Source organism: Macaca nemestrina, chromosome 18, assembly GCF_043159975.1.
Source record: "Macaca nemestrina isolate mMacNem1 chromosome 18, mMacNem.hap1, whole genome shotgun sequence".
NCBI lineage: Eukaryota > Metazoa > Chordata > Mammalia > Primates > Cercopithecidae > Macaca > Macaca nemestrina.
Window position 1 is genome coordinate 55385076 of NC_092142.1, and position 23493 is coordinate 55408568.

Genomic DNA, 23493 nt, shown 5'->3' on the forward strand with positions numbered 1-23493 from the left:
GTAGCTTTATTCTGAGAGGCTTCTCCATGGGTTGGGGGACACTGGTCTCAGTGATACTAGTGGCTCTGGGGCCACATCCTCCTAAGCTTCCCCCTTTGAAAAATCCCAGGGAAAGACTACAGGTGGCCCAGCATGGTCACATGCCCACCAGCCACCTCCTCCACTCATTGACCGTCTTCCTTGCCTTGGCATCTAACACCTGGTTCCCAGGGCCTGGCATGGACTGGAAGCTGGCCTGGGCTCCACAGGACTCAGGGTCCAGCACACTCCTGGCCCAGCCCTGTGCTCCCAGCCATGCCTCTCCCTGTTGCTGGGACATCTCGCAGTGCCACTCAGCTGGTGCACACCCTGAAGCATGGTGCCCCGGGCAGGCAGTGGTCACTAGGCAGGGATGTTCTCAGGGCCTGCTAGGATTCAGCCAGGGACAGAGGGCCACTCGGGTGGTGGTCAGCTTGCACTTTGGTTAGGCGAGTGGTCTGAGCAAAGTCCTGTCAGCCACAGAGACATGTGAAGAGCAAGAAGACAGGGTATGTCTGGTGCCGGGGCTGAGACAGGGGTTTGCTGTCCTCAAGACAGCGTCTAGAGGTTTAGGTTCCTCTAGAAGCTTCCCTGAGACAAGGATTTGGGTGAGACAAGGAGTTTATTTGAGAGGTCATTTCAGGAAGCACCGAGGCAGTGGGGAAGCCACACAGGAAGGGAGGGAAGCCATGAAGGGGAACTGACGGGTGGCCTGCCACGTTGGCAGCTGGGGCTCCATCCTGTGGGATCCTGTCTGACTGTGTAGCTTGTCTCAGAATTGCCTCCCTGGGAGGGCAAGGAAGCCGGGGTATTTGCCCATTCCTGTCTGTCCTGGGCACCGACTCCCAAACTGTGCAGCCAGCTATACACCCGAGGCAGTGAGCTCCATGGGCAGAGGCAGGAGGGTGGCCCGGGCAGCACCTGCTCTGCTCTCACCTCCTCCGAGTTGGACACTAAAGGCTGTGGCTGCCTCAGATGGAGCACAGATCTTCCTGGGCAAGGCCAGTTCAACTGTGGTCTAGACCCCTCTACCAGGCACTGTCGGCCAGCCAGGGTGCTCTCGGCACAGGGGGGTCTGATCACAGAGGGTGGGCCTGGAGTCCGAAGGCACCTCATCTTGAGTCCCAGCCCTGCCACTCACCATCGGGTTGTGAAGTGAGTGTCTTCCTCTCTGTGGCCCTCAATTTCCCCACTGTGAAGTGGGGATGGTAATACTGTATTAGCTGTGCCACAGCAATGCCGTCTAATAAGCCTCTCCTAAACCCAACCACTTAGTTCTGCTGCAGATCAGAGACCCAGGGCAGGCTCCACTCTGTCCCGTATCCCACCCCCTGGACACCAGCTCCCCAGGTCCGCTTCCCAGGATGAATGACAGAGCCTCATGGCGATGGCAGGGCCCATGAGGACCAGCAGAAAAATGGCCTCTCAAGGAGCTGGCGCAGTGCCACTCCTGCACCATTCTGTGGACCGTGGCGAGTCCTGTGCCATACTCAACATCAAGCAGACAGGAAATGTACAGTGCCTTTAGCAGGAGGAGCTGAAGAGGCACAGGACAACGGGTGTGGGCAGAGGACGGGTGAAAGGCCCAATGACACAGCTCCTGCCACTCGCTCTTGAGGTGGGGGAGGTTCTGAGGACAGAGTGTGTCCACCAAATCCTTTGTACACTAAGTACTACTCCCGTGTGCAAGGTGGCAGTGACAGTGCCGTCCTGGGATGTCTCCAGGAGACTTCTTATCTTCAAAGACCACCACACGCCTGGTTGTGATGTTACATGCATGTGATTGTAGTCTTTGAAAACAGGTGACCCTACTTTGATATTCAGGATGAGGGGAAGGGGAAGAATCCTGTTAATTATGCAGTACTTTTTCTGTAATTTCAAGAAGGCTCAGCCTACACTTGTGCACCTTAAGCAAATTCAGCTACACCCACTCAGACAAGGAGGAAGGGAGGAGGCAGAGGAGGAGAGCGCTCCAAGCTCATTACCTGTCTTTTCCCATTCCCATGTTTCACCTGACCTAGGGGCTTCCCCTGCCCCCAGAGAAAGGTGGGCCCCAGCTCACAAACAAATCAAGAAAAATTAATAAAATGGCCTTTGACTTTGAGCAATCCAAGGACCAAAGTTCTCGAGATTTAATGTCGGCATGAGATATTTTTGCCATCTGCACTCACTTGGCAACCAGCCCCTCCCCTCCCCCAGTCCTGAGGCACAGCCCCCCTGTGGCCCATCCCTCAGCTAACCAGAATTCTCCACCGAAACACCTGCTCCTCCACATAGCCCAGTTCTAAGGACTCCATTCCAGCCTGCGTAAGAAGTGTAGAAAATTACAACTCAGCAAAGAACATTGATTTTTTTTTCTCCCCCAAACAAAATAACTGTGTTTTCAGGATGAAAGCAGAGCTGCTGGTTGAGTTGGAGGGTGGAGAACAGAGCCCAGCCCACTCTCCCTTCCTGCCCCGGAAAACTCTGGGGCCCCATGGGCTGTGGCTTGGAGCTCTTGCTTTAGGATGTCCATGTGGTAGAAGGCCCCACAGGCCCCATGAACCCCGACTGTGCATGCTCAGGTCGTGGCCCCGCCCAGAGCAGGCTGTGAGCTGAGCCGTGGTCCTGCCACCCTGGCTGGGCCCTCATCACAGTCCCAGCCAGGGGAGAGCCCTTGGCTGGCAGGGGTCTTCTGTCCCCACCGAAGTCTCAAAGCCCACCATCCACCTCTCCTTACAGGCTGACGCCAAGATGGTGTGCGACGTGGTGAGTCGGATGGAAGACACCGAGCCCTTCTCTGCAGAGCTGCTTTCTGCCATGATGCGGCTCTGGGGCGACTCAGGAATCCAAGAGTGCTTCAACCGGTCCCGGGAGTATCAGCTCAACGACTCTGCCAAATAGTGAGTGTCCCGGCGGGCGCACAGTCTGGAGCCGGGCAGTGATGCGGGAGTGGAAGGGGACTGGCGATGGGGATTGGCAGAGCAAGGATTCTCGTCTGAGGTCATGCCTGCCGGGAGATGTTCTACTACAGGTGGGGGGTGTCAGGAAGGAATGAGAAGGGGCCTCTCTTCCTGCCCCCCCCAGGAGAAGGAAGAGGCCAGAGAAGGCAGAGGACACAAGAGACAACCACACAGTGGAAATTCCCAGAGGGCAGGACCTTGTCACTGGCCTGTCCCAAGGAGTGCCTGGCATTGCAAAAAGACGGCTTTCAAGTGTAGCAGCTTTGGTTTTTCATGGGGAGCCCCTGACCCCATAAATACAAACCAAACCAACAGCCATACAGGGAGAAAATAAATGGTGCCATTTTGTTTTATTTTAGAGAAAATAATAAGTTTTCCATTCCCTTATCTTCAAAATTAAAAATAAGGGCCAGGCGCGGTGGCTCAAGCCTGTAATCCCAGCACTTTGGGAGGCCAAGACGGGTGGATCACGAGGTCAGGAGATAGAAACCATCCTGGCTAACACGGTGAAACCCTGTCTCTACTAAAAATACAAAAAACTAGCCGGGCGAGGTGGCAGGCGCCTGTAGTCCCAGCTACTCGGGAGGCTGAGGCAGGAGAATGGCGTAAACCCGAGAGGCAGAGCTTGCAGTGAGCTGAGATCTGGCCACTTCACTCCAGCCTGGGCGACAGAGTGAGACTCCGTCTCAGATAAATAAATAAATAAATAAATAAATAAGGAATATGTAGGTCTAATTAATATAATAAATGTATACTTTAATACTCTGTTATAACTAAATAAGGGAGATGACAGGAGGGCAGGAGGATGGAAGGAGGAAAGGAAGGGGACAGAGGGAGAAAGAAGAGGAGAGAAGAGAAGATGGAGAAGTGGGAAATGGTAAAAGCCGGAGCTGGTTAGAAGGTGCTCCCGGCTCTTCCCATGACCGCAGGTCACAGGTCCATTGGCTGCAGCTTTATCACTCTAGGCATCTCCAAGGAAATCCTCACTGCTTCCGTGCCCTTGGCCCTAGATTGGAGGCTCCAGAGCCCGGGGATGGTCAGTGTCGGTCAGGGACATGTCTTCTGTCATGGAGACACTGGGATTGCCCCCTTGGCTTTTGGGAAACACACCCCACTTTTGCAATTGCAATCTGGTACCCATACATTCAGTGGGGACTTTCTGCAAGGAGCCTCTGCGCTTTACCCCACTGGCTGGGAAGACTCTCACATGATCCAGTCCAGCCATTTTCACCAGGTCTTCTCAGCTGGGGCCAATTTGCCTCCAGGGGACATTCAGCAACATCTGGGGACATTTTTGATGGCTGCAGCTAGAGTGGTTCTCCCGGCAGCTAAAGTGGTGCTCCTGGCAGCTAGAGTGGTGCTCCCAGCATCTAGCAGGTAGAGGCCAGAGATGCAGTTAAACATCCCACAGTGTGCAGGATGGCCCCCACAACAAAGAGTTGCATGGCCCCAGATATCCATAGTGCCAAGATTAAGAAACCCGGATCTACGCAGTGCCAACAGACAATGGCTGAGGCCAATGTTCACTCCTGGACATTTCCACAGGCCACATGGCAGCCAACAGACTAGGGGCTTGAGCAAGGCCAGGAGCAGCTTCCCATTTCTGCACACCTAGATTGACCACAGGGCAAATGCCAAAGTCCTGTGAGTTCCAGGTGATGACTACCTAGGTCCCTGGGCCTGATGAGCTCCCAGGGACACCCTGGGGGTCAGGGCAGTGAGCCCAGAAGCTCAGTGTCCACCATTCCGTATGCTCAAATCACAGACCAGAGCCAGGCAGGAGAGAGTGACTTTCAGCTGCCCTCCTCCCTTCTCCCACTCCTTGTCCCTGCCCTGCCTCCTCCCCAAGAGTCAGCAAGACCCTCAGGGGCCTTTAGGGCCAGCTGGCCCAAATCTGCCTTCTGGTGGCTCACCAAATCCTGCTCTCCACTTACATTTTTACCCATTTCACTAATTATAACATGAATCCATTACCAAAAAAAAAAAAAAAATTTAAACAAATGCAGAGGCATATAAAATGAGAAGCAATCTTCTTCCTACTCCCCTCACCAGCCCTGCCCCTCCCACTTTTACCCACTTCCATTTATTTGTCCCAGTGGCATCCAGAAAAACTTGATCCTCCGACTCAAAATAGTATTTACGGCCACCCACTCTGGAATCAAGGGAGCTCAGCTCACCTTCCTTCCTTCCACCGCTCTCCACCTTCACCTCCGGCTTTTTGCTAGTTACAGGATTATTTTTAGTTCTTCCGGTGCTTACCTTTATAACTTTAAATAAGAAACTTGAGTCAGTATTTGTCAACTCCCTACCAAGTAAGCTGAGGAAATTCTCCTCCCTGCAGCCTCGTCTCTGCCTTCTTTCAAATTTTCCACTTCCCAGGTTGATGATGTTACTATTCTCTTCTGTCACCATGGCTGGGCCTTCTGTGTCTCCTCTCTGGGAGAGGGCGGGAAAGGCAGGGGACACACAGGTGCTCAGGGCCGGAAGGGCCTGGCACGTTTCCTGTCTTAGCAGTTAGACCTCAGCTTCTGACAAAGTCTTGGGCCCAGTATAGAAAGCAGATCAGAGTAGGTTTGTTGTGCTGGAAAGGAGAGGGAGGCCTCACAGGGCTGCCACAGCACGTGCTTCCAGAGGGTGCCACTGACACCCTAATGCCCCAACCACCAAAGCACCTCTCTGCCCAGCCCTTCACAGGGGAGCGACCAGGGCACAGGCTCCTGACCAGGCTCTTCGGGCCCCCCGGCCTCTCTGAGCAGGGCTGACTCTCCCCTCTGGATAACCACCTAGAGGCGGGTCCCAGAAACCCTGAGCACATCCATCCAGGGGCTGTGAAAGGTACTCTGGGGCCTGGTTGGCGCTGGGTTTCCTCAAATCCAGTTCCCTACTGCGTTGTCCATGCTGGCATCCGAAGTTTCTTCTCCTCGCCTTCTCTCTTGACCCTACTCCTATCGGGCTCTTGCTCCTCTGCCTGCTGAGATGGCTCATAGCCCAGTCCTATCCTGGGGGCTGCTCCATCAGCCTCCTCCCACTCAGGGCTCAGGGTTCAGTCCCCCAGTACCTGGGACCTCCTTTCACTCCCAGCACCCTCCTCCTCTCGGGCTGCCCTTTCCAGACTCCCTCAATGCCTCCTGCCCACCCACCCAGGCAGTTGGTGACAGGGGAGGTCTGCTGGGGGCTGCTGTATCCTGTCCCCAAGCTCCATCCTAGAAGCACCTCCTGTCGAGGACTGGTGCCTGGTGACCTTCTCCTGTCTCGTTTTAAACACCTTGTACACTTGGACAACTCTCGAATTCATATCGCCAGCCCAGCCCTCCCTCCTGACTTCTGCCTGCTCAGTGTCTGTTTGAACATCAAATAAATCTCAAGTTAACATGAGCCCGTGGGACCCCTGGCTCCCATCCTCCCCATAGAACCTGCTCTGTGTGCTCCTCCCTCCCTGTACATGTGTCTCATTCCACCACTTGGAGATCTCTCTACCTCTGCTTATCCTCCTGTATCCCACACCCAGGCCACCAGCAGATGCAGCTCCTCTGGCAGGTACATCAGATGCTGACCACTCACACCCTCCACAACCACCCGCACTGTGCCAGTGCCATCTGGTGATGACAGCAGCTCTGCAGGCCCCACCCGCTGACCTGCTCTCTTGACAGCAGCAGGGCTGTTGTCAACATGCTTCTGGCCAGAACCCTCGAGGGGCTCCCGTCTCACTCAGAGTAAAAGCCCAAGCTCTGACAATGACCTCAAGGGCCTGCTTGCCCCAGCCGGACTCTGGCCACCCTCACCTCCACCACCTTTCCCAGCCTCACCCACCACCTGGCCCCTCCACGCGTGCTTCCTGCCGCCCCACCTGCCAGTTTTTCCACCGGGCCACTCGAAGCCCACTTGCTCCCTCATTCCCCTCAGTCTCCCCTGTCCAGACGCCTTCCCCAACTACCCTACATCAAATAGCAGCCCCCAGCAGGTCTCCCCCATCACTAATAGCCTGATTCGTTCTCTGACGCTACCTCCCGATGTACTGTATCTCTGACTCTCCTGTTTATCACCTCACACACGTGTGTACACTCCCCCGGAACGCAGGCCCTGGGAAGGTGGGGCTGTGTTGACTGCCCCATCCCCAGCTCCCGGAACAGTGGGTAGGTGGGATGGGCAGCAGGTGCGCAGTCAGCCTTCCCGACTGGGTTGCTAAGCAGTTCTCCCACACCTCACCCCACCCTCCACAGCCGTCTCCTTGCATGAGGCTCGGCCAGCACAGAGAGGCCATAGGGCCAGGTTGCCCGTCTAAAGATGGTTTGCCCTGGCTGGGAAAGGAAGAGCCGGACCAGACACTTCCAGGCTGGTGTCCAGCTGCAGATGCGGGGGACGCCCTCACAGCTTGGAAGCAGAGGTCATGGGCGCCAGGGCAGGGCAGGCACAGAGGCTTGGGAGGGGCTCCTTCTGGCTGAGACCAGAGCCTGCCCAGATACCACTGGCTGGCGAGGAGGCTGTGGGGCTGGGGGCACGTACAGGTCTGCTCTGCAGCCTTGGCTCCCTCACCCCCATCCCCACATCGTGCCCTTCCATGGAGGGCAGTCAGGCTCAGGAGAGAAGACCGGGAGTCCTGTTTAAATTTTTTTTTCTGGATTTTTTAAATGCTAATAGAGTCCAATTTAAGAGCATAGGGTCTGGAGCCAGTCAGAACTGGACTGGAATCCCAGCCAAGTTCATTTTTATTTTTTTTTCTTTTTTCTTTTTTTTCCGAGACAGAGTCTTGCTCTGTCACCCAGACTGGAATGCAGTGGCACGATCTCAGCTCACTGCACCCTCCGCCTCCTGGGTTGAAGCGATTCTCCTGCCTCAGCCTCCTGAGTAGCTAGGATTACAGGCGCCCAGCTAATTTTTGTATTTTTAGTAGAAACGGGGTTTCACCATGTTGGCCAGGATGGTCTCGAAATCCTGACCTCATGATCCACCCACCTCGGCCTCCCAAAGTGCTGGGATTACAGGCATGAGCCACCACGCCCAGCTGCCAAGTTCATTTTCTCTCAATGTGACTTCAAGCTTACCTTCCTGAGCCTTGGAATCCACCCTTTTGTTTTCTTTTCTTAGCGGCATTCTCACAAGGATTGTCACTGGGTTCTATCAGTGAACACCCTAGCTGGTGACGGCATCTGCCCTTCCCAGCCCTGTGGACATTCATGAGCTGGTCAGCATGCCCATCTCTCATGCAGTGGTGACTGCAGGTCCAGCCAGCAAGCTGGCCCCTAGCAGGTCCTGGAGCAGATGCTCCACATCGTCCTGTGGTTCAGACACTCGGGGCTCCTCCCTGTGGGCTGCTTGTGGTTCACCCTGGCAGGTGGGATGGGTGGCCTGGCAGGCTCCATGGATCACTGAGTCTTCCTTCAGGCCTGGCCCAGCTCCCTACTTCCTGGTTTCCCAGATCCTACCTGGCTTTAGATTCAAAATTCACCCATAATGAACCCCAAAGCTCTTGCAGGCAGCATCCTCTCAGTGCTTGGCCTGAGGCCTGGGCAGGTGACATGCAAAGGCCTGGTCTGTTCCCACAGCAAGAGGGAGCAGGGATAGAGAGCCTTGATTCCAAAGACTGGGTCCCAGGGAGGCCCAGCCACTGTATGGCTGTGTAGCCCTGAGCCTCCAAGAGCGTCAAATTGGAAGGGGCACACAGACCCCTTGGTAAGTGAGAAGGAAGTGTGGAGAAGGCAGGGAGCTGCTCGGGGGCCTCCGAAGCCCCAGAGAGTAATAAAAGTATGGCCTCTGGGGCCAAGGGTCTGGGTCATGGCCTCAGGCGAAGTACTTACCTTCGTTGAGCCCCAGTTTTAGTACATTTAACTCGGAAATTACGTATGAAACACGGTTACACATGGAAAAAATAGAACCTATCTGTTGGCCGTTATTATTTTTTAAATGAAGAAATGACAAAACAGTATTATTATAAACATGGTAGTCTCATATAAAAGGTTGACCTTGTCTAAGTGTCCCAGGAGCTGCGTGCGTAGCCCTTTTGGCTATGAATGAGAGTGTGAGGCCAAGACCTAAGACCCTCTTCCTCAGTCGCCCCCACTCCCTGTGGCCTGGGATGGAGGTGATATCATTTCCACAGTGACCTGGAGGGGCCCTGACTGAGACTGGACTCTGACGGTGGGTGGCCTGGCCAGTCCTGAACAATGTTCAGGCGTTTGGTCCATGGTCCCCTGTTTGTTGCTGTCCTCAGCTACCTGGACAGCCTGGATCGGATTGGGGCCGCCGACTACCAGCCCACCGAGCAGGACATCCTCCGAACCAGGGTCAAAACCACCGGCATCGTAGAAACGCACTTCACATTCAAGAACCTCCACTTCAGGTGAGGCCCAGGGAGGCCCCCAGGCCCTGGTGAGGGCTAAGAGGGGACATGCCCAGCCTCTCAGCGCATTTCGTCAGCAGCGCCCAAACATCATCCTGCCCCAGGGACCCCACGGGTTGGGGCAGGCAGCTGGATACCAGAGGAACCTGCCTGTGTTTCAGCCGAGTTTAGGGGCTGCGGTGCGCAGGGAGGCTTCCTTGGAGAAGATTCCCAGAGTGGGGCTGTGAGGAGGAGGGAGGGTTTGGACAAGGAGGGCAGCCTGTCCCTGAGGTGACTTCTGAGGAGGAGGAGGAGGTGGGCTACCAGGGGGCCCTTCCAAGATCACCTTATGGGGAGGGGCCGAGAGTGGGGCTGGGTAAGCCCAGGCTGCCACTGTGAGACCCTGAGGACCCACGTCACCCCACAGCTGGAAGGAGCAGAGCGAGCGGACCCACCTTCTCCTGGTATATGTGGGAAGCTGAGGCCTAACAAGAGCAGAACTTTCCTCAGGCACGGAGCGCAGCTAGAACCCAGGGGCTCTGGGCCTCAGAGCAGGGGCCTGATGGGTGAAGTGGTTCCCCGGGTCCTGCTGCAGTGCTGTGTCCCCACCTGCAGTAACCCGCATGCACGGAGGCCTGGGAGCCCTTGCTCCATCCTGCAGGGAACAGAGGCCAGCAGAGAAGGGGAGGGCAGGGACCCCCTGCAGGGAGAGCTGAATTCTAATATTCCCTGCTTCCCATGTCCCCAGCTCCCGCCCACTCCTGTTCAGACTGAGGGGCAGAGGCTCTGGGCCCAGGAACCCCTAGGCCTCCACGGATCTGGGAAGCAAAACCTTGGTCAGAGCAGGCCTGAGGGGCCTCCCTTGCCTTCCCAGGCTCCTTGGTCTCTCCTGCTCCTCCAATGGGAGCACAGGATGGGGATCTCAGCTCAACCTGGCCCAGCAAGGCAGGGTCTAAGAATAAGCATTCTGGAGGGGCCACAGAGGCCATCCGCCAATGCCCCTGCATTACAGATGGGCAGGTGGAATCTAGGGGAGCCAGTGATAGAATGAGAAGCAGACCCATTCCTTGCTCTGAGCCCACTCTTAATCTCTGCCTGCAGTCGCTCTGTTGTGTCCAGTGGGACCAGGGATCCTTCCCTGTCCCCCTCTGGCAGGCTGTGTGTCAGCAGGCGTCCCAGATCTAGGAGGCTGCAGGGCTTCTCGCTCTGGGGATTGGGGTGGGAGACTGACCTTTTACTTCCAGGACATAAGTCCCACCTGCCCACAATCTCTCCCAGAGTTTTTGTGCCCCCTCGGGAGTAGAGTCTGAGAGGGGGAAGAGGCCAGGCTCTGATCTGCCAGAAAGGGGCCGTACTGGGCAGAGGTGAGAGCGCCAGCTTTGTCCACAGCCAGACCCAGCTCCACCGCAGCTGGACTCTCACCAGCTTGGGCATGTCCTAAGCCCATGGGTGGCTCACTTCTGCCATCCACATAACAGGTGACATCTCCTGCCTGCTTCCCCCCCACGCTGGTTTGGAGTTTGTCCAGAGCAAACCCAGGAAGGAATAGACTGAGAGGAGGGTGCTTCTGAAAGGACTCTCAGAGTCCTTCCTGGGGGTGGCTCAGGTGCGCCCCCTTAGTAAAATACCTCAGATGCAAGGGCAGGTCTTTGAGTCGTGATATGTGAGCACAGCCAGTCCCAGGACAGACTCCGGGGGCAGTGCCTGGGGATGACAGCGATCCAGCTGTCTGTCAGCACCTGGAGTGACGAGGTCTTCTAGTAAGGGCTTCTAGTGAGGCTCTGAGCACCGTGGCCCCCATCCTCTGCCTCTCAGCATGCTCACAGCTTGATCCCCTCACCTGCCTGGACCCTGCACCTACCAACTCCCTGCCTCCTACAGGCTGTTTGACGTCGGAGGCCAGCGATCTGAACGCAAGAAGTGGATCCATTGCTTCGAGGACGTCACGGCCATCATTTTCTGTGTCGCGCTCAGCGGCTATGACCAGGTGCTCCACGAAGACGAAACCACGGTAAGTGGCCTGGGCCCCCCGGGCAGGGGGCAGCACTGAGGAGACAGCCGCAGGACAGGTGAGCCCTGTGAGCACTGGGCCTTGGGTGCCCACAGTGGCTCTGGGGTCCAGCCAGCTGTCACGGTTAGAGGTTTCCATCATGGGTGGGCCGTGCCGGCTCTCTCCACCAATTCTGTATTGCCAAGGCAAGTGCCTCATGATGCCAGTGTGACAGAGCCTATGTGTGCAACCTGATCACACATAGCCATGCAGAATGTGCCTCTTCCGTAACTTGGTGGAGTCACAGAGGCCATCAGGCCAGAGCAAAATTAAGCAAACCCTAAAAAACCAGGAGGCAGCCAAGCAAGAATGTACATGCAACAGAAATAGCAGTCAGCCTGACAGCCATCCCTGGGGCACTGGCCTCAGATGCTGCTGAAGCAGTATGGGGCCGGGGATGCTGAGGAAGAGGTGGGGAGGGCCCAGGATGCTGCAGGAGAGTTGTGTGGGGCTGGGGGTGCTGGGGAGCAGTGTGTGGGGCTGATGGGCCAGGAAGGGCAATGGGGATGGGACATGCTGGTGAGTGACAGTCATGGCTCTGGGCTCCTTTGCCAAATGCCAGATTCACATTCAGCCTGGGGCCTCAGCGAGGGGACATTCCCCTGGGAGAGTGCAGCCTTCCTCTGGGCCTAGTCCTGGCTCTGCTACTCACTGGCTTGCTGCTGAATTAGGCAGCACCTTTCCGGCTCAGTTACTGTTTTCCATAAAAGGGGGATAATAATAGTACCTGCCTGTTGGGGGCTGTCGGCAGTGGGATGGGTGATCCATGTGCAGCGCTCTGGAGCTGTTTCTGGGACAGCAGTGCCAAGCTGGTGGTTGTGCGGTGACTGGTGATTGCCCTGAGCCTGCGGGTCTACTCCATGGTCCCCTTCTGGGCTGCAGCCCACCAGGCACTGAGCATGGCCCACAGGGTCACTGGAGATAAGCCCCAACACTCCTGACAGTGGGGCCCACAGGCCGTGGGGTCACAGTCTGGCGTCTGTCATCTCCTTCTGTCTGGAACACGTGCAGACCCCACCCCACGCCTCTGCGGGCTGGCACCGAGGGTTTGAGGTTGGAGGTGGAGCTTGTTGTCATGCTGGGCCTTGAGTGAGGCCTGTCTTCTCTCTGGGTCTGTTTCCTCATCATTTCTGGCCCAACTGGTCCACTGGGCTTTGCGAGGATGGGATGAGCTTTGGGGTGTGGGCTACTGGGCACAGTGCTATAGGGAGGAGGAGCCGCCGCCCTGAGGGGCTTACGCAGAGTGATGGGGCTTTGGGCTGGTGGTGTGGGTAGTCTGGACCCGTTCCGTGTACAGGCTCACCCGCCTGGCTCTTCCTATTTCAGGCCCACCTGTACCCCTGACTTGGGTTTCTGCTGTAATTGTTCTCAATGGCATCTGCAGGCAGTGATGTCAGTCACCACCAGCCGAGTCTTGATGCTGAGTGGGGCAAGGGTGGATGCACTTCCTGGGCCATGCTTGGACCCAGACTCACTGGTCACCCAAAGCCCAGGTCAGCCTCCTAACCACGCGCCCGCACAGTGACTGCCCAAACATTTCCCACTCCCCACTGCTGGGCTCTATGCCACTGGGGCCACTGCTCCAACTCCTGGGGTCTGAGCTCCACTTGGCTCATCTTTTTTCCCTGTGTCCACCATGGTTTCAAAGACAGCAAAGGAGCTGGAGGCAGGAAGCCAGGAGGGCCCTTCCCCCTGGAATCCAGCCTCTCCCTGGACTTGCCCTGCCAGGCCTGTGGGTGGCTTCAACCCCAGTCCCAGGCCCACCAGCCATGGGGCTGGGCTCTCACTCACCTCTGGAAGATGGAAACAAAGGGACGTCTGGGTGGGCCTAGCAGCCACAGGCCCCAAGCTCTGCGGCCCACGGCTCCCCAGTGAGCATGAGCCTGGTGCTGGGCCTGGCACTGGGTGACCTTCCAGCCTGTGGGCCTTGTTGCCTGGAGCACTTGCCCTCCAGTCTTCTCCACCTTCTCTCACCTTCCTTTTTCCCCGTTTCCCCCACCCTTCCACACAAGGGCTGGAGCAGAGGACCTTGGAGAAGCCAAAGCACATGGAGCCAAGGTCACAGGCAGGCTCTTCCTGTGTCCTTCCTTCCCCAAAGCTGGCCACCCTTCACAGCCCGGGGAAGAGTAGCAACTCGTGCAGGGAATGGGGATGACTTTGCAACCTGACAGCAGCCACAAAGGCAGCTCATTACCGTGGTGGCAGCAAGAATACTGCTGCTGTAGAACTCAGCAGTCGTCGCCGTGTGCTGGGGGTGCGTGCAGAGGTGGCAACTTGGGAGTCAGACAGATCTGGTCCAGGGTCTAGCGTCGCCCCTGCCACCTCTGTGATCATGGGCAACCACCCCACCCTGCCCGGGCCTGCACCTCCTCCTCTGTAAATGGTGACGATGGTAGAATGGCCTCGCAGGCCACATGAGGACCACTGGGCTAAAAGCTGTAAACGTGCCTGTACGCAGGAATCATCACTCAGTGAATAGCTCCTGCGGCTACTACATTCAGACGCCATGGCTAGAGATCAGATTCTAGGATGTGGGAGCTCTGTCTGCCTCAGAGAGGCAAGAGCCAGGCCCCAGGGACTCAGGCTTTGGTCCTCAGCCATCCTCTAGTCAACGCTGCGCATCCCTCTCTGGCCTGGGGTGACAGCTGGGGTGACGGCCCGCGACAAAGTTGTCTGGAAGCAGCTCCTGGAGCCAGGCCAGGAGAGCCCTGGGGCTGGTGGCTGCCACTGGCCCTCCAGCCGCCGTGTCCACTGCATCCCGGGAGCCCGAGAGCCTGGTCCTGGCCTCGTACCTGCTCTCAGCACCACCCAGCCGGGCCTGCGGCTGCCACAACTTCTCCACTACCACAGTCGCCGCCACCGCCTGCAGGGCCTTATCTTGCCAAACCAAGGCCAAAACCAGTTCTGAGAGACCCTCCAAGCCCGGAAGGTATGAAGCACCTCCCTCCAACCGAATCCATCAGCTAAGAGTTGAAAGCAGCAGGTTCTCAGGGCGCCGCTGGGTGACTTTGCTGTGACAACTGCCCAGCCTGCCCCTGCGCCCGCACTCCTCTCCAGCCACTTGGCCTGGGCGCCTCCTACCCATCCTGCATCTCTTGCCCTGTGGTCCACAGGCCCAGGATGGCCATGGCCCCTGTGAGCCCGCACAGAGCTCTCTGCAGGAACTGGCCGGGTGCCCTGGCCCTGAGACTGGTTGAACCAATTTTTCAGTATTTTTCTCTCTTTCTCCTGTTGGGTTTTTATCTTCTGCTCTGTTTTAATCTGTTTTGCTGTGTTTCATCTTGGGGTTCCTCTGGCCCCTCTACTGAGAAACCAGCCCCAACAACCAGTTCTCCCAGAGCCTCCCCAGCCCCAGCCCACCAACGAAACCACCAACCACACCAAGGCCACAGCAAGCTCACCCCCGAGACGCTATCCCCCTGGTGTCTGCTTCCAACTCGGGATTAATTCGAGGATCTCTTAGTCCTCGGTTAATGTTTCCCAACTGAATGCGTGCACCCTTCCAGCCTTGCTGTCGAAACCGAATGAGACCCTGGTAGAGAAATCTGCATGAGCGGGGTTCCGCGCAGATGCGTTCGGTGGTGGTTGCGGCCCCTGCCCTGTACGTGCATGGTGCATGTCCTCTCCATGAGCTGGAACCTCTCCAGTGACCTCACTGCCCCCACCTGGGGCCAGCTCTCTTTGGAAGGGGGCAGCATCCCCCAACCCTGCCCGGCCCTGCTCCGCCCCGCCCTGCCTGCGTGTGGAATGAAACAGGACCACGTCCCGTCTGTCCTTGTGGATCCTCCCGTCTCCGTCCTGGTGGTCTCTGTCCCGGTGGTGCGTCCAGCCACATTGGTGGACCTTCCCTTTGCTTGTCCCGCTGTGTCATTGGCCGTGGTGGGTCAGGGCTTTGGATGCTGCCGCCCCTCACTCACCCCTCCACTCTGTTGCAGAACCGCATGCACGAATCCCTGAAGCTTTTTGACAGCATCTGCAACAACAAATGGTTCACAGACACGTCCATCATCCTGTTTCTTAACAAGAAGGACATATTTGAAGAGAAGATCAAGAAATCCCCGCTCACCATCTGCTTTCCTGAATATACAGGTAGAGACCCCTCCAGGGACAGCAGGCCCCCGAGGGAGCGGGCCCCATTCCCAAAGCCCAGTCCACCCTTCCTGCGCTCTGTGGATGCCCCCGACTCTGCCACAGAGAATCCACACAAACGGGCCCCGCCCTGCCCCCAGATTTGTGCTCTAGCGAGGAGGGGCAGCTAGCCGGGGCTTCCTCATCAGGGAAAGCAGGTGGAGCCCTGGCTCTGCCACTTATGAGCTATGTGACCATGGTGGCCTCTGGGAGCCTGAGCTCCACTGTCTGCGCACAGGGGCTCTCTGTGACAAGAGAACGCTGAGAAGATGAGGGGCGGGGCACAGAGGCTTGGAGTCAGGCAGCCCAAGGCTTATGGCCCAGCTCCGCCACTCACAAGCAGCTCAGGCAGGTCATGCAGCCTCTCTGAGCCTCAGTCTCTGGGTCTGTGAGGTGGAGTGATGGCTGTCATTGCCCTCGCCTCCCTCACCGGGTGCTGTGAGGAGGGAATGAGCTGATGGGCACGCAGAGCTTCGTGTGGTGCTCACATCGGAAGCTCCCCGCCTGTCTGCTCTTGCCTTTGGGGTTATGCCTGTAACTCACACGGGGCTGCTGCAAGATTCAAATCACATTGCTTTGCAAGCAGCAGAGCCCTGGCCCCCTACATAGGGTGCTAGGGATGAGAGGCCAGCCCTGCCAGTGCTGTGGTGGGTTTACCTGACCATGGGGTGGGTGGGCAGCCAGGAAGGCAGCATGACCAGGGTCTCCTGAGGAGCTGCAGGGTGGCAGCCCTGGTCAGTGACCCCAGAGCGGTTACAGGGCCCCAGCATAGCCCGGGTGCCCATCAGTTCTTCTGAGATGGCGAGACCCTGACCAGAGAAGTGAGTGGGAGGAGAAGTGGGGCACCCTCAGCCCGACCTGCCCTGAAGCCTGGAGGGCACAGAGCAGGGGCCGACAGAGTCCCAGTGGGGCACCCCGGGGGCTTGGGGCCAGGCAAGCAGCACAGCTCTCCTACCTCCTACCTCCACCCATCCCCCATAATCAGACTGAGTGCCTGGCAGGCCAGTACCCAGGCATGTCCAGCTGTAGTTGAGTAGGGCTCAGCCTCCCTAGAAGCTCCCAGCCAGCTTCCTCTCTAGCCATAGTTGAGGGCCTGTGGATCCTGCCCTAGTGACCTGGGCTTGTGGCCTTTGGGGCAGTGGAAACAGGTGGGGTAGGTCAGTTACCAAGGCCAGTTTGGGGCTGAAGTGGGGAAGGAGGAGGGGACAAGGGAGGCTGAGTAGTCAGCTGCAGTCCTAGGACACTCCCCAACCTCCAGCCCAGATTGAGCAAAGAGCTGAGGTCTGGCAGACCCTCCAGGCTTTCTGCACAGCAGCCTACTCCAGCTTAGAGCTGTGGCTCTGAACTCCAGCTCCCCTCCCTGCTGCCCCCTCCACGGATTGTCACAGCCCTGCTTGTGCCTGGCAGGGATTCCTGGAGGCTGAGGGCCTTCAGTGCAAAGCTGGGGTCCTGTTCTTCTGCCCCTTCCCAAACTAGAAGCTTCTCTTCTAGACTCTCCTCTCCCTGTGTCTACCTGGGAACCAGCTCAATGTGGTGTCCCCGAGGAAGGTAGCGTCTGAGCCAGGCGGTTGTTAATCCCCTGTGAGTGAACATCAGAAACAAGAAGTTTGTAGGCTCCTCCTCCCACCTGGCCCAGCAGTGGCTGCAGGAGGTGATGTCAAAGCCTGCTCTGTGAACTCCTAAAGGCAAAGGCCCACCCACAGGGCATGCATCAGCCAGGGCTACCTGCATGAGCCCAGTGCCCTCAAACCTCCTTGCACGTGACCCACGGTAAGATGCAACATTTGCCTCAGGAGTCCATAAATGACTGGGCGTGGTGGCTCATGCCTGTAATCCCAGCACTTTGGGAGGCTGAGGTGGGCGGATCGCCTGAAGTCAGGAGTTCGAGAACAGCTTGGCCAACATGGCAAAACCCCATCTCTACTAAAAATACCAAAATTAATCGGGCGTGGTAGCGCACACCTGTAATCCCAGCTACTTGGGAGGCTGAGGCTTGAGAATCACTTGAACCTGGGAGGCAAAGGTTGCAGAGAGCTTTGATCACGTCACTGCACTCCAGCCTGAGTGACAGAACAAGAACAAGATTCCATCTCCAAAAAAAGAAAAAGGAGACCATAAATGCATGTATAAAAGGAAAATGGAAGTTTCACGAAACAGTGCTCCCTTTAATACAGGTGATTGGCTGGGCACAATGGCTCACGCCTGTAATCCCAGCACTTTACGAGGCTGAGATGAGAGTATCACTTGAGCTTAGGAGTTCAGGACCAGCCTGGCCAACATAGTGAGATCCCATCTCTATTAAAAATAATAATAGTAATAATTAGCCAGGTGTGGTGGTACATGCCTGTAGTTCCAGCTACTCAGGAGGCTGAGAAGAGAGGATCAGTCACTTGAGCCCAGGAGGTGGAGGCTGCAGTGAGCCCTGATTGCACCACCACACTCCAGCTTGAGCAACAGAGCAAGACCCTATCTCAAAAAAAAAAAAAAAAATAGATAAATACAGGTGATATACTGAGAGACCTGATATTTTGTATCTTTCATGACTTTTACACTGTCCCACTGACTGGATCCAGGACCCCCTATTGACTTTGCTGACCCCTCAGGTCCCCTCCATCAGGTTTTCCCTGTGCAGTTGTCTCTGATGGCCACACAGGCCAGGCTGGGTTCGTCCACGCCAGGCAGTCCCATGGGCCTCTCGCCTCACCACACCTCGCCTGTTTGCTCTGCAGGCCCCAGCACCTTCACAGAAGCTGTGGCTTACATCCAGGCCCAGTACGAGAGCAAGAACAAGTCAGCCCACAAGGAGATCTACACCCACGTCACCTGCGCCACGGACACCAACAACATCCAGTTTGTCTTTGACGCCGTGACGGACGTCATCATCGCCAAAAACCTGCGGGGCTGTGGACTCTACTGAGCCTGGGCACCCTGCCCGGCACCCTTGCCCTGCCTGGCCTGCCGCCCCCCTCCCCTGGAACCAGGCTCCACCACTCTCAGACCACTCTTTGCACTTGAGGAAGAAGACCCCAGAGGCTGGCACCAAGGGAGGGAGGAGGGAGCATCCTCCACCTGCACCCCCCAAAAGAACTCGTGGTAACGCATGGGCGGGGCGGGGCCGCTGAGTGCATGCTGCAAGGCCAGGAGACTCCGCCGCTCAGAGCCTCTGCGTCATCTCTGAGTGCTTTATCAGGAAGCTGTGGGGGCAGGGCAGGGCCGCCGTGTGGCCCAGATGGGCACACCCTGCACCTGATGTCTCACTGGAAGCCTCAGTGTCCTCCTGTCATCTTGCATGGTGCAGTGGCGCAGACAGCCCTGCAGCAGGGTGCTGGCAGGGCGGGGTCATAGGAGCCATCCTTCCGCTGTGCCTGGGGTCTCTGGTGGAGGGCAGTTCCGTCAACGAAAGCCAGGGTGGGACCAGGTCAACTTGGTATGGGTGGGAGGACTCAGGCCTTGGCGATGGCCTCCGTCTCCCTGCTCCCTCCCCTGGGTCTCAGCCCTTCCTTCTCTGGGTCGTCCTCACTTGCCTTTGCTCTCCCAGAGAACCCCCATCCCTGACTCCTCCGAGTTCTGGAAATGCTTCTTGAGACTGACTTATGGCTCAGATAGATGGTGGCGGGGAGGGGAAGAGGGAGAGGTGGGAGGCACGGGGGAGGTAGGTGGAGGCTCCTGTGTCGCCTGGGCTGGGGCCTCCCGCCCAGTCCTTGCAGGCCAAGGGTGACCCATTTCCTTTTTCCGGTCACCAGGAGCTCGGGTGGTCACTCTGAGGTGTGAATAGATATGTTTTTTCTTCAGTCCACACTGAATTCAACTCAAACCAGCAAAGGCCTTCGGGCTGGGGATTCTGTAGCTGCAGAGGTCTGGGCGGGACGGAAGGTGGGGTATGGTGTGCAGCCAGTGCCCTGCCTCACTGTCTTGGTGAAGAAATCAGGGAGTTTGTCCGCAGCCGTTGGTGTCTTCTCAGCCCCTGGGGATAGAGGACAGCAGGGGATGGAGCTGACACCCTGGAGTATTTGGGCCCAGGCCAGCACAAACATACTCCCCTGTCCCCCACTCTAAAGGGAGAGTCCTAGGACCCCTTAGAGGAGGCCTCACTGCCCAGATCCCTGAGCAGAAGAGGGCGGGGTAGCTTCTCCTGGGGACGCAGGTCTGGCTGGCCTTGGGCAACCAACACACCTCTCCCACTCCAAGATGCCTCCAGGTGGCTGAGGCCACCGCCCACACCCAGGCCAGTTGTGTGCTTGTACAGCAGGCTGTGCCTGGGGATGTAGATGTGCCATGGAGGGAGGAGGGTACCCCCTACAGGCCTCTGCCTCCCTCCTCAAGCCCTCTGTTCTCCCTGCCCCGACTCTGGACACTGCTTAGTCCCCGGACAGGCAGGGCCCCTGGGTTTCCACTTGTAGCCCCCGGACTGCCCCAGAGCCAGGAACGCCAGTGCCAACAGCTCTGGACTTGTTGGACCCACAGGCACAGAGCTCTCAGTGGGGCCCAGGAGACCCAGGGACCTTCCATAGTGCCAAATGCCCGCAGGGACCAGTGCCTGGGAAGCCTCTGGCAGCCAGGCTGCGGGAGTCCCCCATCAGCCCAAGTCCATTCTGTTTTGTGCACCTCGGTCATGTTTTGGACCTTGCACCAGGTGCTGGGGCGTGGCAGAGGACAGGCCCTGGGAACCCAGTGTCCTACCATGGACATTGGGCAGCTAAGCCATCCTGCCCAATATGGAAGACATGGCAGTTATTTCTCAGCAGCACCACCCTGGGTGAGGCCGGCTGTGCCCCTAACTCTGCTCCAAACTGTAACCCCAGGCTCAGAAGCAGCCGGCAAAAGGGGGATGCTGGCCACGCTCCACCTCTAAGGCCATCACCCTGGAGGTGGAAGTCACTGGGCTGAAGGGCTCTTCATATCCCCCAGCAACCTCCCTCAGACCACAGTGGCCAGAGCACCAGGCTGGGTCCAGGCTCCTGATCCAGGCCTTCCCTGTCTATAGAATTGGGGCTGGAGGAGTGGGTGCTCAGGCCTTCCCGCCATCCATCCCCGGCCTGCCTTTCTCTTCCCTTGGATGCTCCAGCCTCCTCAGTTTCTTGCACTGCTCTCAATCCTCCCACCCTGGCCTGGGGGGGTCCTTGGCCCTCAGGGGTATCCAGGGAGAAATTATCTCCCTGTGCGTGACGCCTGTCATCCATGTCGTAACCGGTGGCTCCACCTTGTGGGTGGCGACTGAGGGTGACAGATAAGATTTGGCTCCGTCGTGGATGTGGATGTGGGAGGAATGTTGTGAGTGACCAGACATGGGTGTGTTTCTAATCCACAGTGGTCCTGTGTGTGCCCTGAGGGGCCATGCTAACCTCTCCTATGGCTCGGATTTAGCAGGCCAAGCAGAAACTGATTTCTACAAAGAACGTCTTTGCCAAACTCATGAAAATTATGCCTGCCACTTTCATGCCTATGGGCCAGTTTTGTGACCTGCGCCACTGGCAATCATAAGAACCAGGTCTTGGCCTTCCCTCTGAGCACCAATAGAGGTCCCCAAGGCTCTCTGGCCTGAGTAGGGCATGGGGTCTGCCCAGCCCCAAGCAGAGAGCACAACCTGGGCCCCTGGCCAACAGCTTTGGCATTCTGGGTTCCATGGGGACCCTGGAGCTCAGGCAGAAGACCACCATGCCTGCCGCCAGGACGCGGCTGTCTGCCAGGCCCTCCCCACAGCCCAGCTCCCTCTGGCAGGAACTGGAGGCATCTCTGCCCTCCGTGGTCTGCACTGGTCTTCCCTGAGTGTTCTTAGGAGCAGAGGCAGCCCCAGGTTCCCACCTGCAAGCCCTGTCACTAAGCTGTCTACAAACCCCAACAGGGAAGACCCCGGGGTGGTCTCACCCACGCCCTTCCCTTTAGCCAACATGAGTCCTGCAGTGGGGAGCTTAGCCCTTGCTCCCACCTAACACTCTACAGTTAGCACCCAGGGGTTGATTCTGGAAGTTCTTCCTTTTTCTAGCCTGCATCCTTCCTGGTCACCCCCTTTATTTCTCAGTCTGACCTGGTGCACTCTTGGCAAGTAAGTTCCCTGCAGTCCCAGGTGGATATTTAATGAGCACGCCAACTGTTTCCTCCAAGTCAGCGAGTGGCCTGCCCTCCCCCTTTTCAAGAAGTCTGGGGCACAGAGCCTCCTCTGGCTGCCTCTTCTCTTCTCTGAGCCTCTGGGAGCCTTCAGGCACAACCTGGCAGTTCTTAGGAGCCGAGACCTGAGGCTCCAGCTCCCCGGCCACCAGAGATTCAGTGTGCAGTGCTGAAGGCAGTCACCCTCAAGCAGTTCCTGCTGTCAGGCTGCAAGCCTAGAGTGCAGGATCCCAGCAGCCCAGGGAACAGGACCGGGGCGTGAGCTGCTGCCGTGGGGTCTGTGGTAGGGCTCCCCATCTCCCACCCCTCAGCAAGAAGAATCCTGAGCCCACCCTGCCCAGAGAGGAGCTGGGGCCTCCAGACAGACCCCACTCCAGCCAGATGAAGGCCCCTGTCAAAAAAGAGGCAGGCGGGGGGGAGAGCAGAAAGAATGGCCCCGAATCCAAACTCCTGGATCCCCTTCTTGAGAGAGGGGCTCCCCCTGGAAGAGAAGCTCTCATCCCCAGGCCCAGTGCAGCAAGACCACCAGCAGAGACCCACTGCCCTTCCTGGCAGAGCCAGCAGCTCCGAGGCACCACTCCTCTCCTCCCTTCCCTCCCCACTCTCCCCTCCCTTTCCCTCCCCTCCACACCCACCCTGTTACTCCCACAGCTCTGGGCAGCCAGGCCCTCCCCTCCTGCCTCCTGGTCTTCTCTACTCCTCTGGTTCTGACCCATCCCTTGGCTCTGCTGGCCATCCCTCACCCTACCCCTGCTGAGTACCTTCTGCCTCCCCACACACCCCCCTTCCCCGTCTAGGCCAGGTGGGCTCAGGCGTCCCAGGCCCTCCTTAGAAAAGCCGTCTCTCTCAAGTGCAGTGGTCCCACCTCCCAACCCCGTCGCTGCCGCCCACCCCGTATTAACTGTAATTTTGTAAGAAGAGTGACTTGTTGGTTTAATAAATCTCTAGTTATTGTAATAATTTATTGGCTGCCATAATGTATTTATTAGTCGCCTACCGTTAATAAACAGTGCCCGCTTTCCTAGCATGAGTGTGATGTGTTGTCAGGGCCCAGGGAGCTCCTGCCAGGGGCACTTGCACGATGTGTGTCCTCGGGCCCTGCCCCATCCTGGTCCCAGGACTGCGGGCAGCCTGGCGGAGCGGGCACACTCCTGCTGGGGACAGAGAATCAGGGCAACTGGGCGCCCTGCCCTCCTGTCAGGATCACCATCTGGTAGGAGGCTGCTCCGTTGCTGCACTGCGCCGAGCCACCTTCCTGTCCTGGAGAGCTTGGTGCCCACCTGGACACTGCTGTGGGTGACGCAGCAGTGGCCATGGTTGTACTGGCACCGCTTCCTGCTGCTCCTGGGCCTCCACTGCAGCCTGGGGCAGGTGGAGGTCTCGGGGGTTGGCTGTCGGCCATCTGTGACCTCTGGCTTCTTTCTCTTTTCTCAAATGGTGGTATCTCTTCTTTGAATGTAGCCCGGAGTCTGCTTCCTCCGGGGAGCTTGTGAGGATGAGCTGTGCTCTCAGCTCCTTGGCAATGGGCTCCACGCAGCGTGCCAAGGGAGGGCAGTCAGGCCTGGGGGGCTGGCAGGGGTCTCAGTGCCGGCGCCTCCCCTGCCCTGCAGGATCTCCCCTCCTCACTGCCCTCCCCAAGTCTCCAGGATCAGCCACTTTTTGGGGCTCCCTCCAAGGCCCTCTCCCCATAAAAACAGGCTTGGTTATGCCTGTCCTCTGCTCCCCAAGTCCTCCCCCGCGCTGCCACTCCTGGGACCACAGACTGTGCGTCATCTTTCTCCAGCTGGACTCTGAGCTCTCAGAGAGCAGGAGCCTAACGTGGTCATTCTTATATCCTCGGGGCAGCCCAGCAGAGAGCCCTGCATGTAGATGCCAGGCAGTACTGACCGGAAGAGTGAGTGCATGTGAGTCATGCTCTGTGGCCCTGAGGCGTA

The 23493-nt window shown here is 57.7% G+C and overlaps 1 protein-coding gene and 1 pseudogene across 2 annotated transcripts in view; both read left to right on the plus strand.

Annotated features, from left to right (window-relative positions):
• LOC105494072 (G protein subunit alpha o1) overlaps positions 1-23493 on the plus strand; it is a 166755-nt gene that overhangs the window by 134998 nt on the left and 8264 nt on the right. The window contains exons 4-8 of one of the 2 annotated variants that reach the window (XM_011762177.3): positions 2740-2900; positions 9169-9297; positions 11158-11287; positions 15262-15415; positions 18184-22519. In XM_011762177.3, coding sequence (XP_011760479.1) covers positions 2740-2900; positions 9169-9297; positions 11158-11287; positions 15262-15415; positions 18184-18371 — 762 coding nt within the window. In that variant the 3' untranslated portion in view covers positions 18372-22519. Of the gene's footprint in view, positions 1-2739; positions 2901-9168; positions 9298-11157; positions 11288-15261; positions 15416-18183; positions 22520-23493 lie in introns of those variants that run through there. The other variant, XM_011762176.3, reaches the window with a different exon arrangement.
• On the plus strand, positions 18581-19218 carry LOC139359883 (uncharacterized; annotated as a pseudogene).